The following is a 14,755-nucleotide window of genomic DNA, read 5'->3' on the forward strand; positions in this document are numbered from 1 at the left end:
GCACTGGACCCGATTGCCACAAAGTGGAACAAATTATTAATGCTTGTCTTCATGAATCATTGATGCACATGTACTTTTTTATTTCCCAAAGTTGGAAGTACAAAAGGAGGCGAGTTATTAACAATACAGCCTGGTTAGAGTGAGCGAGGTCTCTTAATTCCTTACCTGATTTATCTCAGGAGATTAAAGCCCGGTCAACTGGAATAAGTGCAATTGCTTGTTAAACCTCTACAAATCTGTGCTGCCTATACATCTTTCTAAATTACTCTCCCTCCAATCAGTTAAATCTATTCCAAACAACTCCAGTCATCGATTAAATCAATAGCCCAGTCTGTTGGAAAAGGAGCTTCTGTCAGTGAGGTTACAGGTAAATATTGAACTGTGTTGACAAATGAGTGTAGCAGGCTGAGTATACAGGGCCAGCTCTTCACTGGAGGACTATCAATCAGCCAGACATTTCAAATAAAGTGTGGTCTAACAGCTCAGCTCTCAAATCCCAATCCCCGGTCATACTGTTAGTGGCACTGACTGCAGGTGACTGAGTTTGTTGGTTTGCATGACAGTGGAAAAGCTTGTTTCCCCACCGTTCCCTCTTTCTCTCCCTTCTGTGCCTTGCTCTCCTTGGTCAGTGACGCTAGCCAGTACCCATACTGAGCAGGCCATCTGTCTGCTTCTCTTTAGTGCTTGTCAAAAACAAACCCACCACTTTTCATAAGTACAACCTGCTCCGGCATCTCATGCCTGGATTTATTTCCTCTCTTTTTTTAACGTCACATGGTAGGTAAACGTGCTAAAAATATATTCACTTGAAGTTCTTATGAGTCGCCTCGGACTTAAAGTGCTCATTAAACGGCTCAAAAATGACAGATCCTGTGAAACAGTTGTTCTGCGTACTCCACTTGAGAAAATCATGTTCAGAGAGGCTGACTCAAACGGCTCAGATTTGCCACACCTTGTTCTGTTTATGTGATATAACGGTGCACAGGGGCGTCAAAGAAATGTCTCAAAAACTAAAACTCACTGTATATTCGTAAGCGATAAAGCACAGACTCGCTTGTCAACCATCTCTGTACAATTGTTCTAAAGAAGATAAGAGATGTTGACAGGAGGAATCGATAAGTTCAATCACGAGTCTACAACACAGTGAGAAGTGAAATTGGATACTGGAGAATTTGATACCCGCCATCAGCTCATAGACACTTCCTCCTGAATCTGGCAGTGGTTGAGGGATGATGGTAGATGTGAGCGAACAAAGAGACAGAGAGGCTCGAAGATGTCTTGACTGTGAAGATATGAGACCCTTGTGAAGAGATTACGAGGCCAAGCACCTGCATAGTTTGTAATCGTGACAGGTGTGGCGTTAACCATTTCTCTGCCTTTTTTTTTTTTCTTTCAGATGCATCATCCTATCCAGATGAAACCCGCTGACAGTGAGAAAACAAGTGGTAAGTGGATTCATGTGAAACGATGGAGGGGGGTACAAAGATGAGGAGAATCTTAGAAGAGCAAGATTTAGCCAAGACAAATGATGTGTGTGTGAGAGACTTTAAAGGAAGGTGGGGGCTGGATTGTCTCTATTTAATGCCAAAATATGAAGCCCTGAGAAGGACTTAGATCAGAGACTGTGCAGCAATGCACAATTTCTATATAGTGCCAGGGGTTAGGAGGATTAAGGGCTTTAAAAGGCACCAAGGGGAGAAGAGTGAAGCAGGTACAGAGGATTTGGAGGAGACCACAAATGGATGATACAGTCATCTATCTAGAGAAGTAGACACCGAGGAAAACAAAACTGCAAGTTGCAGAGATTTTTGTACCAAGAGGAATGGCACCTTGAGTGAGAGCCAGAAAATGTGGCAACATAACAAGAAGAGAGCTTTAACAAGGAAAGAAGAGAGAGGTGCATGATTTAACGCCTGATGTAACTGCCGCTTTCATAGCTCCATAATTGTTTGGCTTAAACTGAATGGCTGTTCCTCTTTTTTTATCCTTGTGCAGCGGTAGAAGACAGAAAGCTCTTCATCGGAATGGTTTCAAAGAAATACGGCGAGAACGAGATCAGAATGATGTTCTCGTCTTTCGGACAGATCGAAGAGTGCCGAATTCTCCGGGGACCAGATGGTCAGAGCAGAGGTAGGTGTGCTTTCAGCACAGGCACAGTGTTCTCAGCCTCACAGCCGGCACCTTCAGCTTAAGAGTCCATATTCTCATCAAGTATTTATACAGGCCCCTCCCTGCTTCGTTCATTTCAACCCCGCTCCACCTCCCAAATGAAGTGCTATTCACCTCCAGTGGCACCCATAGTCTTATCCTCCCGTCACTGCGCTAGACTCAGCCTCCACATCTCACAGTGGAGGGCCACCGCACTCACTGACCGGCACAATGGCCCGTCACCTTGGCAACCACTGGCTGCCGGTGTTCGTGGGCTCAGCTGGCAGGCGGCTCGGCTCCTCCTTTACCGCCTCCTTCATCACACTCTACAAAGGCTGGAATTAGCCTGTCGTTGCATCTCCTACGTAGCTCTGCACAGAATAAAGCCTCGGATAGCAGGCAGCACGAGGCTGTCGTGTTGATGTATACGATTAAACCTCTCAGTAGAGACACTCAGAGATTAATTTCTACTGTTTCTTTTTTTTTATTATTCTAGTTAATGTAACCACATTTTGAAGTGGACCATAATATCCTTTTGATGTTTGCAGATATTATTCACCATATCAAAGCCTTTTCATTGTGTATCTATGTGTGCATTTTATGTGTATATAATCACGTTGACTGTTTTCACCATGACACCACGTAGTAGAGCCTCTTCGGGGCGGCAATTAAATCTGTCGATCACCGTGCTCATGTGACACGTGTTACTGTTCTCCTCGTTGTGTTTCTTTCTCTGTGTGCTAACCAGTGAGGGTGGTTCTGTGTGCTTGGGAGTTGCCATTCTCTGTACTGTAATGTGTTTTTTTGGGGTTCATAACGAGTTGTCCAAACCTTTTGTCTTGTTTTGTTTCTTCTTGTCCCTCCCTCCCTCCTCCCCCCCTATCCCCCTCTCCTATTGTTCCCCCCCCCTACAGGCTGTGCGTTTGTCACATTTGCTACCAGGGCAATGGCACAGAATGCAATCAAAACCATGCATCACTCTCAGACTATGGAGGTACTGTACCCCTTAGCACCTATTTCTCATTTACCCCCCCTCCTTACCCTCCCTCATACATTCTGCTGCCCCCTTGTGTTGGAAAGACGGAGAACCTGTCCAAGCAGATGGTGTCCATTCATCACAGAGCATGAGTCATTTCCAGAACCACTCTTGCCAATTACAAATTACGTTGTTGTCTCCAAAATAATTGAATAAAACTTGAAACATTGCCTCTTGCATAGCTGCCGAATCCGGAGCTTAACGGGACACAGCGAGAGCTGCTGTCATCTCTAATTTTGGGGCTGAACTAAATGCATCTCATTTATTGATTCTAATAATATTTTAGAGCCGAGCCATCACACTTTGCCATAATCAATCTATGTTTTGGACCACAGAGAACCAGGGCCCACACCATCAAATATAGGTTAACAAAGAATTAATATCGCCTTGAGCAGCCGCCCTATTAGATTCCTTCAGAAACTGGGTCCATGTCATCGTGTAGCCAATAGTGTCTTAGTGGAAGTGGAGCAGCAGCAATAATTTGACAGCTAGCAGGTCAGAGGCTCCCCAGTGAAGCATCAGACCAAGTCTAATTAGGAACCAACCAAACATAACACTCCTCCTACCAGATTAAACGCAGGTCCCGGTGGTGCTGCCACCTATTCCCCCCCCTCGCCCCATATCATAACCTCCCCAGTTCTCAGCTGCCATGGGAGGTGCTGCTGGTTCAGAAGCCATTTTCCCTGTCCAGCCTGGTCCCTGTCTAGCTCTCGACTCTCAAAATACTTTTGCACCGCATGCCTCGTGTCCACGCGTGCGTCTGAACAGTACGTGACTGTCTGTTTTGTGAGATTGTGTGTATCGTAATTGCATTTCTCTCGTTAATGTCTGCTGACATATCCTCCATTTGAATGTCACGTTTTAAGTGTTGTCTCCATCTGTCGTCTGCTTGTCTGTGGACTCGATTCAGCTCTTTAGAGTGTTAAAAAGATTCACCGTCTGCAGCATTATCCTGTGCCCCTTATTTGGAATGTGGCCTGGCTCAGCTATGCATGGCAGATGTCTTCTGTGTGTTAGCTTTGATATGAATGCAACAGGCATAAAAATTGTCTTGAGTCATAGATGATGCCCCCAACTTCCCCCCCCCCCTTTTTTTTTTTTTTTTCAATTCCTTGCAACGACCAGTAAACTTCGTCCTAACATCTCTGATCTCTGATCTTCACTACTTCAGGGCTGTTCCTCACCTCTGGTGGTGAAGTTTGCAGACACACAGAGAGATAAGGAGCAGCGGCGTCTGCAGCAGCAACTAGTACAGCAGATTCAGCAGATGAACAGCGCCTCCACCTGGGGAAACTTGGCCGGTTTGGGGACCCTCACACCGCAGTACCTGGCTGTAAGTGTTGTTCAAGCACGCAGCCCCGCTGAGCTGCGCAATTACTCATGCATTATCACATGGCATGGTTTTAGTTTGTGCAGAATGTGTTCGCCATATGTTCACCATCGTCGGTACATTAAATGTGGAAGAGGTACAATGTTTGTGATGCGTTTAAATTCATGTATGACACACTGAAAAAATGAGTGTTGCACAGGCAGGATTCTGCTCAGTGATTATTTTTAATATAAGTGACAGCCTCTGGGAATGCAGCAGCCATTTTGTCTACAGTACAGGCAGCCTCTTAGGCCTCAATGCTGGAATTAAACAAGCTTATCATAGTGTGATGGTGCAGTACACATAAAAAAAATCTTCTAATTTGAACAGCACTCATTAGTTTCTGAGTCAAATGATAATTTTATAGCTCAGGTCTATCTCGTCTGACTCGCTCAAGGACACGAGCATGTGAGTTTCATTTGGAGCCATTGAGCATGTGACTTAAAGATGGACGGAAGATGAAAAGCTGAGCTGTTTCTGAGAGGAAAATTATTGAGATATCGAGATAGTAAATAGTGACCTGCAGTAACTGCTGCTCTTCCTGAAACTAAAGCCCCATTTACACTTAATCACTAGTATATACTCTCTGCTAATATACTATACTGTCTGATCTCAAAAAAGCTAAATGTATTCGAGACAGATTTTACATTTGATTGCTCAAATCAACTCGGGGGCCCATCGAGATTCATTCTCACCAGATGTTGAAAAGGCGTAAATGAATCTGTCGAAGGCGCATACATAATCTCTATCTTCAACTGGTCTGTGGAAATACTCAGTCTGATTGTCTCGATGCTTCCATTGTCTGTTTCGTCTGTCCTTTTGTGATAACGGCAGATACGATTACACTGAAATTAGCCGTTCTCATTAAATAGTTCCAGAGATTTATAGTACGATCAGATACGAGACGCACCACCGAGCTGCTGTACTTCAACCACTGAATGATCTGTGGCCATAAGAGAGCATTGATTTACATGCATGAGGGATTGGCTTGAGTTAGAGCCTGTGAATATGATACAACTTTTGTCTTAATTAATTATAGTAAAACTGTCATCGATGCCGTTGAATACCTTCTGCACTGTAGTCAAACATTTACACCTCTTCTTCCTGGAGTGGAGGAGGGCGGTCCCTAATTTGCATTTAGCCTGAGAAAACAAATGCTGATTGTGATAGTGTAAATAAAGTATTGTAGCCAGACATGAGACACTTGAAATGACAAATGACAAGTGTAAATGGGGCCTAAAGCAGTAAACAAACATCACCATATTAAAAGTGAGTGTAGAAAAGCCCAGATCTAAATCTTTGTTCTCACATTTACAGTATAATGGCAGCACAGACTTGGACATTGTTTGATCTGCGACAAGCTGTTTTCGTTATACTGTTGATCATTTGAGACCTGACTCTGTGCCCCCTGTTTGATTCTTTCTTTCTTTGCCTCCAACAGTTGCTCCAGCAGGCCACATCCTCCAGTAACCAAGGCAGTTTCAACGGTATTCAGAGGCTAGGAGGTAAGTTCACTCTTTGAGCCGTCGAGATGTTCTTAAGTCATCCTCTGTAATTGAACAAGCTGACACTTTTCATGTCACCAACCTTGTGACTCAGTGCTCTGCGCCCCCGTGGCTTTAACTGCAGTAAATCACATTACTCTTTGAGATCAGTGGCACGTTAATAATCAGCGCTGCTATTCTCTGCCTGTGCAGGTTGCTTAAAGACAAACACACACAGTGCAGAACCATGGCCGGGTCCAATTTAAGAACAAATAGACCTATGACAAGAAGATACTAAGGAAACAACACACACCAGAATTACAGTGGGGCTGGTTTTGTATGTTGAAATCTAGTTTCAGGTCTATTATTAGAGCCAATAATAATAAACAACCCTCAAACCAGATAGAAAATACTTTTTTGTAGAATAATGCCAAAGTTACTGAATGTAATAGTTAAAATACGACTGGAAAAACATGAAGATGAGGGATGGGTATCTTACAGCGACAGTTGGTAAAAATTGTGACGGTTGAAAGTGGGAAGTTGCTCATTTCTAATTCACTGATGTAAATATGTTGCGTATGTGCTTTTGTTATGGTGAACTGTAGATGATCAAAAACTAGCGAGTCGACAGCATTGCAACATTGATTTTAGCTTCTCCTCACTGGCTTCCTGTTTTTAGAATTGATTTTAAGATTTTACTGATCACCTTGAAAGCATGCCTGACTCCATGTTACATAGCAGACATGTTGCCGCCTTATGAGCCAAGACCGCAGCCTCAGGTCCTGAGGTGGATCCCTTCTGGCTTTTGAAGTCAGGGCCCCTTTGACTTTGGAGTGCCCTGCCTGAGGACTTGAGGCTTGCAGAATCATTCCTTAAAGCACATTTTTATAGACCTGGTTTTATGTGATGTGGTGTGTGTATTATTTTATGTTTTTATGTATTGTTTATTTTTAATTCTTAATTTCTTTATATTGTCTTGTCTTTTGCCTTTACCGTGTTCCTAAATCTTATTTTTATCCTGCTTTTTGTTCTCTGCTGCTATTTTTGCCTGAGTATCCTGTTTGTGCTTGTCTGTCAAAGCACTTTTGTAAACAGTTTTTAAAGGTGCTATAAACGAAGTTATTATTCACACTAAACCCTAACACTCCTCCGGTGCTCTGAGCTCTGAGACTAGACAGAACAGCCAACATTTAACATAAGGTAACTGCAGCGATAGTGAGAAACAGTTAACTTTACTGTCCATCAGGAAACACTGCAAATCACAGAGAGTTGATGAGTCACAGGACAAAGAGAACCGGAAAACATGTTTTCCATTAAAATATGACCTAGTTTCACCAAAATCAGTAAAATAGTTGGTGGTTTACAAAAAGCACAAAGTAATAGAGCTGTACGGAGAGCAGGTCACCTGATTACACATCAGTAGCATCAAAACAATTTGTTAGTTTAAGTTACGCAGTGAGCCAAGACAAAGTTTCTATGCTTGTATTCTGGAAAAGTTTCTTCCCTCTAGGACTTTTGCAGTTATTTGGAAAGCTCTGTGAGAACTTGATCGTGAATTTGGAAGTCTTTGATAATCACCTCTGTTTTGTTTGTTCTTTCAGCAGGTGTGAATCCCCTTCAGCTACAGAACTTGGCCACATTAGCTGCCGCTGCGGCTGCAGCCCAGAGCTCTGGCAGCCCAACTTCCACCAGCGCCCTGTCTACAAACAGTGCAGCTCTGGGAGCCCTGGCCAGTCCAGGTAATTAAACATGAGCTGCATTTGCAAAACGTGCATGTACAGTACACACCCAGTGACTGTAATGATTGTCACGGTTATTCCGGTTCAATATTTGTTTATGGATTTTGTCACCCACTCAGATAAACATACATGTTCACAGTTCTGCTCCTCTGATAATATCTACCAACTACTCTGCAAACCTCATTTGCTATTTGCCTAACAGCCCTCAGCCATTCCTCATTTATTTTATGAGAGTTAATCACCCAGATATAAAATTTTATGAGAGCCCCCATTTCCCTTTTAATCTGTGTAAATATACATTGGCTCCATCTGTCTGACTTTAGCATATTGCTGCTGCTGTAATGACCTCTTGTCATTAAGAGACAGATTTTTAACTGCCCCCTCAGTGCTGTGTCATCCGCTCATAACCGTAACAATTTGTGGCAAAGAAGCCAGGCGTTTAGAGTGATATGTGGTGTTTTGTACATGAGGAAATCTCCCCCTGCGGTAATTCATATGTCCTGTTTTTTTCTTTCTTTCTCTCTCTCTTTCAACAGCCGGTTCAACAGCAGGGTCCAGCGCGGGTGCTGCCATGAACACCTTGGCATCTCTGGGCACCCTGCAGGGTCTTGGGACCTCTGTGGGCCTCAACCTCGGCGCTCTCACCAGCAGCGTCAGTGGTAAGAATGTCCTTTCAGTACTTCAGTTGCTAACACATCATCTTCAATGCGGCATCGAGCAATCTTGATCACGAGGGAGCAGAAAGACTTTAAAAAACTCACTGGACTGGCAAGCTCACGTTGTTCTGATGCTGCTGGATGTGTTAGGTTGGACTGCTAGCACATAAACATGTTTGTAAAAGCTTGTCCTTCTGCCCCCTGGTGGACAAATCATTTTGTTTTACAGTAATTCTCTGCCAGTTGTAAAATGTTTTGACTGTACAACACATTCACTTTATGTTTTACAGGTATGGGGGCCATGAATGGAGGCCTAGGAGCCTCCATGGCCAACGGGTCAGCAGCCAGCTCCATGGACGCTCTGACCCAGGCCTACTCAGGGATGCAGCAGTACACGGCCTCCGCCCTGCCCTCCCTCTACGGCCAGTCTCTCCTACAGCAGAGCATCGCTGGCAGCCAGAAGGAAGGTGAGAAGTTCCTCAGCTCACACTTCTGTTTCATCTGTTTCATCAGCATATGTTTCCGTCTGTTTTGATTTAGAAAATGCCATCTGGATGTGCATCTAACTTGAGTATTTGATTTTCTTACCAAATGGAGTAGGGCCAGAGGGCGCCAACCTGTTCATCTACCACCTACCCCAGGAATTTGGGGACCAGGATCTTCTGCAGATGTTTATGCCTTTTGGAAATGTGGTCTCTGCCAAAGTCTTCATCGACAAACAGACCAATCTGAGCAAGTGCTTTGGTAAGTAAGAGTGTGTTGGCACCACAATATATAACTGATGCTGATACACTGCCAACCTGCTTTGTTCTCACTTTAAATCTTCTAGTGAGATCTCACTTATTGAAATAAAGCTGAACTGAACTATCGATCTGCAGCCACGCACAAGTTTATTTTCTCTCTCAAATTGTCACAAGCTCCACCAGATTGTCTTTGTCTTTTATCACAACTTCTGCAACAATACATTATCTTGAAATAATGTTCATTAGTTCCCGAATATTTAGCAACACTAAATGCACATTTTGAGGAATTAAATTATATGCTCAGTCACTTATTTATACTATAAATATATTTATTTTCATTTATTTTTTTTGTGAGAAAATCGATGACGTTACCTCGTATACTTGTGCCTTAAAGTCCAAGGCAATGTCTTCTTAACTTACCCTGAAATGATTTTATAAAAACAGAAACTAGATCTCTGTGTGAAGAGTTCTGGTTTTTCTTTGGCCGCCACAGACACTATGTATTGGCTCTAACAGTCATCCAGAGTTACGCAACTGTTGTTTGGAGCTTTAATTAGACTCGAGACGATGCGATTGACAGTAGTTGGTTTTAGTGCATTTGGTCGACACATTCAAGTTCAAACAGTTGCTCTTTAAATGTACGTAACACGTGTCCTCGCCCGTCTTTATTCTTAGGGTTCGTCAGCTATGACAATCCCGTGTCTGCGCAAGCTGCCATCCAGGCCATGAATGGTTTCCAGATCGGAATGAAGAGGCTGAAGGTTCAGCTGAAGCGCTCCAAGAACGACAGCAAACCCTACTGATCCTAGCCCTGGGGCCTCCCCCCCCACCCCCAGCTCTAATGCTAGCACTGCTAGGGTAAGTTCACCCTCCAGCCAAGGTCACCACAGCAGAGACTCAGTGGGGCAGAGGGGGAAAAGGAGCCCACCACAGGAGGGAGACTCACTCTATTCCTAAAAATGAAAAAAAAATGGTTGCAACGATCTTTCCACATTTTACTGTATTTCATTCCTGCGGTTTTATCATGTAATTTGAGTCGAATTAAATATTTTAATGTATATGATTATTTATGACTATCACTGGAGTCAGTGTTCGCTGGAGGTATTTTGTGTCACTGTAATTAGTGGAGAGGGCATCAGGTGTGTTTCCATGCCATTTCATTGCCTTCAGGTCAAGCTAGACAGGTTGACTAAGGATCAGTTGTTGGGCTAAAGCCAGGCCACGTAGACCCCCGAGCCCAGAGCTTCAACCTGTGTTTGGCTTTTTTTACGTGTAGTCTGTCTCGTTCGTTTCGTCATCTTTTCTTAAATGTGAAAATCTTTTGCACTCTCAGATTCTGCGATCTTTGCTCCCCCCCTCTCCTCCTCCTCTCCCCCGACCTACCACCACCCACTTCCACCTCCACCTTTTTTCTGTGTCCCACCCCCTTTCTCTCTGTCATTATCTAAGCCATGTCGAGCTAGGCTACCTCTCTCTTTTCTCTAACAACCTCTTCCAGTCATTCCATCCATCCTCCAAGTCTCCCACAAAGGGACTGGCCCTAGATGGATCTCTCTTTGGGTGCCAAGTATACAGTTTGTGCATGTCAGAGTCTCTGCCATATGTCCTGGTGGTGTCACTTCCTTAAATCTGTGTATCGTTTTATGTGTGTCGGGAGATCGTAGTGGGGGGGAATGTTTACTGCACTGTCCTTATTGTATGTGGTGATTGGCATTGTTTTTGTTGGTTTTTGTGCCTCATGGCTAAACGATTCTTGTGCCGTGCCCCTAACTTTCTGTTCTCTCCTCTCTCTCTCTGTCTTTCTTTCTTTCTCTCTCTCTCTCTCCCTCCTCTCTCTCTTCCTCTTCCTTTCGTGTTTTTGTTCCTTTTTTAGAACAAATCTCCATGCCTGTTTGCTCATCATTAGCCTAGCATGTCTTCATGATGTTGAAAGCCAAGCCAAACTCCTGGCCTCATCATCCCACCATTGTCTGTGATGTCTCTCTAAGCTCGCCTGACCAATACCTGGCCACCCACTGACCCTTGACCTTAGCTCAACCTGATTTTTCTGCATGTATATTGTTTTTGTTTTTTTGTTCTGTATAGAAATGTGACAGTTGGGAGAGAGGTCAAGCAAATCAATGTGAAAACGTACCTGCGTTGAATTCATTTAAGAGACCTTTTTTTTTTTTTCTTTTTGTTTTGCGAATGTTTTAAAAACCTGTGGGATTTCTTATTTTTAATTTAGCTTTGTTGTTTTTTTATGTTGCTTTCTTTTTACCTCTCTCAGTAAAGTTCACTTGAAAGTTGAATACAGGGATTGGCACATTTGTGCTATTTGGTGCCATTAGCAATATGTTGGCTTCTTTAAAAACAAAAAAACAAAAAAAACATGCTACAGACCACTTTCCAACACTTTTGAAAGTCTGACCAGTAAAACCCCTCTCAGTGCTCTGTAATGATCTCTACATTTTGCGGGCAGTGTGAAGATTTACACCAAGGCTATTTAAAACTATATTTTCATTTTCATTTACAAAAAAAATACCCTGTGTATTTACCTTTTTTTGAACTATTAATGGCACAATAAAAGGTACATTTGCTCTGTTTAGAGAAATGACTACCTACATGAGTCAACTTTTTTAGAACTGATTCACAAATAGACAATCTGTGGTTTAAATGCACACTTAGATTACCTATATTTTATACCATTGAATCTATAGAAGTTTAACTAACAGAACCCAGGCAAAACTTTGGGTTTTTTGTAGATTATGTTGTAATGTCATCTGTGTCGGGGGGGTCTTGAGTGTATTACATTTTTAAAGAGGACTAAAAATTCTGTTTGATCAGCGTGACTGCTTGAAGGTCATTTCTAGTAAATTAAAAACACACTTTAAGTCAAAAAATTCCTCTGCGTTAATTGTAATTTCAATTTCTTGGGGGGGAAAAACACGTCTTTTTTTTTTTTTTTTTTTTAAGGGTCACAGTATGTAGACTTCTTTTTTTTTTCCTGCATTTAAGAAATTTAGTGTTCAATTTCCACGGTACATCTTGTTGACTTTTTGTGAATTTCTCATTAGTAATTTAATTAATGGATGTTTCACTTTGGTTTAGTTTGGATGCCTCATGTTGAAAGATAATTTACAATGTCTGTTAATCATACAGATGCCAGACAATGTCTTTTTGTTGTTGTTAAAGTGCCCATGTGTCAAACTCAGTGTTTTTTGTTTTTTAAATTCACACAACATACTTTCCTGTAATATTACTTAGTTTTCTTCTCACACACACACATGCACACACTGCGACACACCAAACACTTTCTGTGGTTGCAAATGTGGGAGCCCCTGAAGAAGAGATCACTCGGACACAACACACAACGCCACCTGTGAGTCTCTGCGCATTTTCTAAACACACTCACACACTTGCTTTTTCTCTTTCTTTTTTTAAACGTTTCTTCGCTGATTGTTCTTTTTTTAAGTGACTTCCAGTATCATGTTTCAGTTGTACGCGATGCACAGCACATTAATATTTACTAAATCCACCACAATAGTGTTGGTTTACAAATACATTCCATTTTGTCAGCACAAAGTTTACACTTTTTTTTACCGGGGTGGTATTTTGTCTGTTGTACTACAAAATAACAAACCACTTCACCCAAACTCCCCCCCTCCACTCCCCTCATGAAGGGTTCCCTAAAACTGCGTACCTGATGGCGCTAAAGAGTTAGTCAACTCAGGGGCTTTTTTTGTGTGTGAAACTAGACGCTCACACAGGATTACGACACAAAATGCACAATTGTCACCATTTGACTTTTTTTTTTTTCCCTCAGTTTTTTTTTCTTTTCTTTTTTTCTTTTCTCAAAATACATAAATATTCCAAAAAAATATATAAATAAATAAAAAATGGTACCAAATTTGAAGCAGTGCTCGAGGAAAAGTGTTGTAGTTTTTGTAAGGAAACGTTAAGCACAATTGTGGGAGCTAATCACTTTTGCAGAATGTTGTGTGTGTGATTATGATCCCAACATTTTCAAGGTACCACTGATTTCACTTTTTAATATGGGCATGTGCTTTTTACAGTGTGTTTTTTCTATCCAAATGCAATACAATATTCAAAGTGCCATATATACGTCTAGAAACTGCCTACACATCCTTATTAGGCCTTGGTTTAGAGATTGCTGCAGTTAGCCTTTTTTGTCTAGTTATGCCAGTGTCATGAAAGCTCTTGTCACCTGCTCATGTCCCCTTTCTCCTCCCCCTCCCCACTCTGTGTTGAGTTATTGGTAAATGTGTATTGTGATGTACTCAATTTGAACAGTTGGTTTAAAAAAGAATTGTAGATAAACAATAAACTTCCCTATACATTTGAAGGTTAAACCTCCTTTCTTAGTGTGAACACGTGTGCTGTAACACTTCGCGATACAAACGGTTGGTGATCGGATGCGTCGGAATTTATTTTGGATTCGATTAAGCTAAAAAACTTCAAAGACGACTTGGGTGCCAAGTTAAAAAGATCTTTATTGCAGAGATGTGCAGTGTATGGTGAAGTGTTACTGTGAATGCATTAAAAAACAAACAAAACAAAAAAAAAAGCACAATGTACAGTCCACAGCGGTCCCAACAGGAACTTGACTCACTTCAGGGGCTTCCATCACAAATCCTGTTCAAGCTCTAACAATCACTTTCTTTGTTCTGTGTTTTCATATTCTGAAGTGCTATTTTCTTTGACAGTGTGGTAGCTTTGCATCTCTATAGATATTGTCTTGATCCAAAAGAAAAAGAGAGGAGTTAAAAAAAAAAAAAAAAAAAAAAAAAATCCTTGTTATTTTCTTGTCTGATAATCGGTAGGACTTTGTTCATGTTCCACCAATAATTTAATAGATGTTTTATCTTGTCTTGATGAAAGCCAAAGTGGGTGCATCTTGATGTGATCTGTATTATACATACAGTAGTTCTTTTTTTTTTCTGTTGAGTAAATATTCAATTTTTTGAAACTGGGTGGGATTTGAGAAAAAAAAAGACATACACAGGCTTTCCAATTTCTACAACTGGTTGTTCATATGTATTTTGTACCAGTGAAGCTTTTTATATTGGAAATTAAAGAAAAAAAATCTATATTGGAAAAAAAATTGTCTGGCCTCTCAATGTGGCCTCGCCTTGACCAGGTCTTGAGTTTGGCCTCTTGGTGGTGTCAAGCAATTTTTTTTTGTTTTTTTTTTTGGTTGGTTTGTTTTTTGTCTCTAAAAAAAGATGCCTGAATTTTAATTTTACTTCGATCTCTACATGTCCCTCACTTCGTTAATCAGTTTCAGTTTCGGGGGGGTTGGGATCCTCTAAATCGTGGTAAGTTTCATGTTAGTATTTGTGCTGTCCACATAGTTTAATGGTCATCAAGATTTCAGCAACTTCTGTGGATAATTGTCTTAGTTGAAGAGTTAACTATCTGTTTAGTTTGAGCCTTGCTTTTTACCTGTGTAGAGTTTTCCGTTTTTTCCCATAGCGGAGTGTGTAGCCGAAAGACTCTGTGTTCTTTTTTGGTCAATGTTTGTTCATGTGTGGTGTGTTTCTTTGCCTCTGTCTCCAAATTAAACCATATCCCCTAATA

At 41.7% G+C, this 14,755-nt stretch overlaps 1 protein-coding gene across 8 annotated transcripts in view; it reads left to right on the forward strand.

Moving 5' to 3' along the window:
- Window positions 1-14,755, forward strand: part of LOC104940643 (CUGBP Elav-like family member 2) — a 29,263-nt gene extending 14,508 nt beyond the window's left edge. For 4 of the 8 annotated variants that reach the window (XM_019268449.2, XM_019268641.2, XM_027272559.1 and 1 more), the window contains exons 4-14: window positions 1,397-1,445; window positions 1,996-2,130; window positions 3,063-3,142; window positions 4,356-4,517; window positions 5,995-6,058; window positions 7,639-7,776; window positions 8,313-8,435; window positions 8,723-8,899; window positions 9,030-9,176; window positions 9,851-10,033; window positions 11,049-14,755. In XM_019268449.2, coding sequence (XP_019123994.1) covers window positions 1,397-1,445; window positions 1,996-2,130; window positions 3,063-3,142; window positions 4,356-4,517; window positions 5,995-6,058; window positions 7,639-7,776; window positions 8,313-8,435; window positions 8,723-8,899; window positions 9,030-9,176; window positions 9,851-9,978 — 1,203 coding nt within the window. In that variant the 3' untranslated portion in view covers window positions 9,979-10,033; window positions 11,049-14,755. The remainder of the gene's footprint in view (window positions 1-1,396; window positions 1,446-1,995; window positions 2,131-3,062; window positions 3,143-4,355; window positions 4,518-5,994; window positions 6,059-7,638; window positions 7,777-8,312; window positions 8,436-8,722; window positions 8,900-9,029; window positions 9,177-9,850; window positions 10,034-11,048) is intronic. The other 4 variants (XM_019268540.2, XM_010757296.3, XM_019268592.2 and 1 more) reach the window with 3 other exon arrangements.

The sequence above is a fragment of the Larimichthys crocea genome, chromosome XXI (assembly GCF_000972845.2).
Source record: "Larimichthys crocea isolate SSNF chromosome XXI, L_crocea_2.0, whole genome shotgun sequence".
NCBI classification, from domain to species: Eukaryota; Metazoa; Chordata; class Actinopteri; family Sciaenidae; genus Larimichthys; species Larimichthys crocea.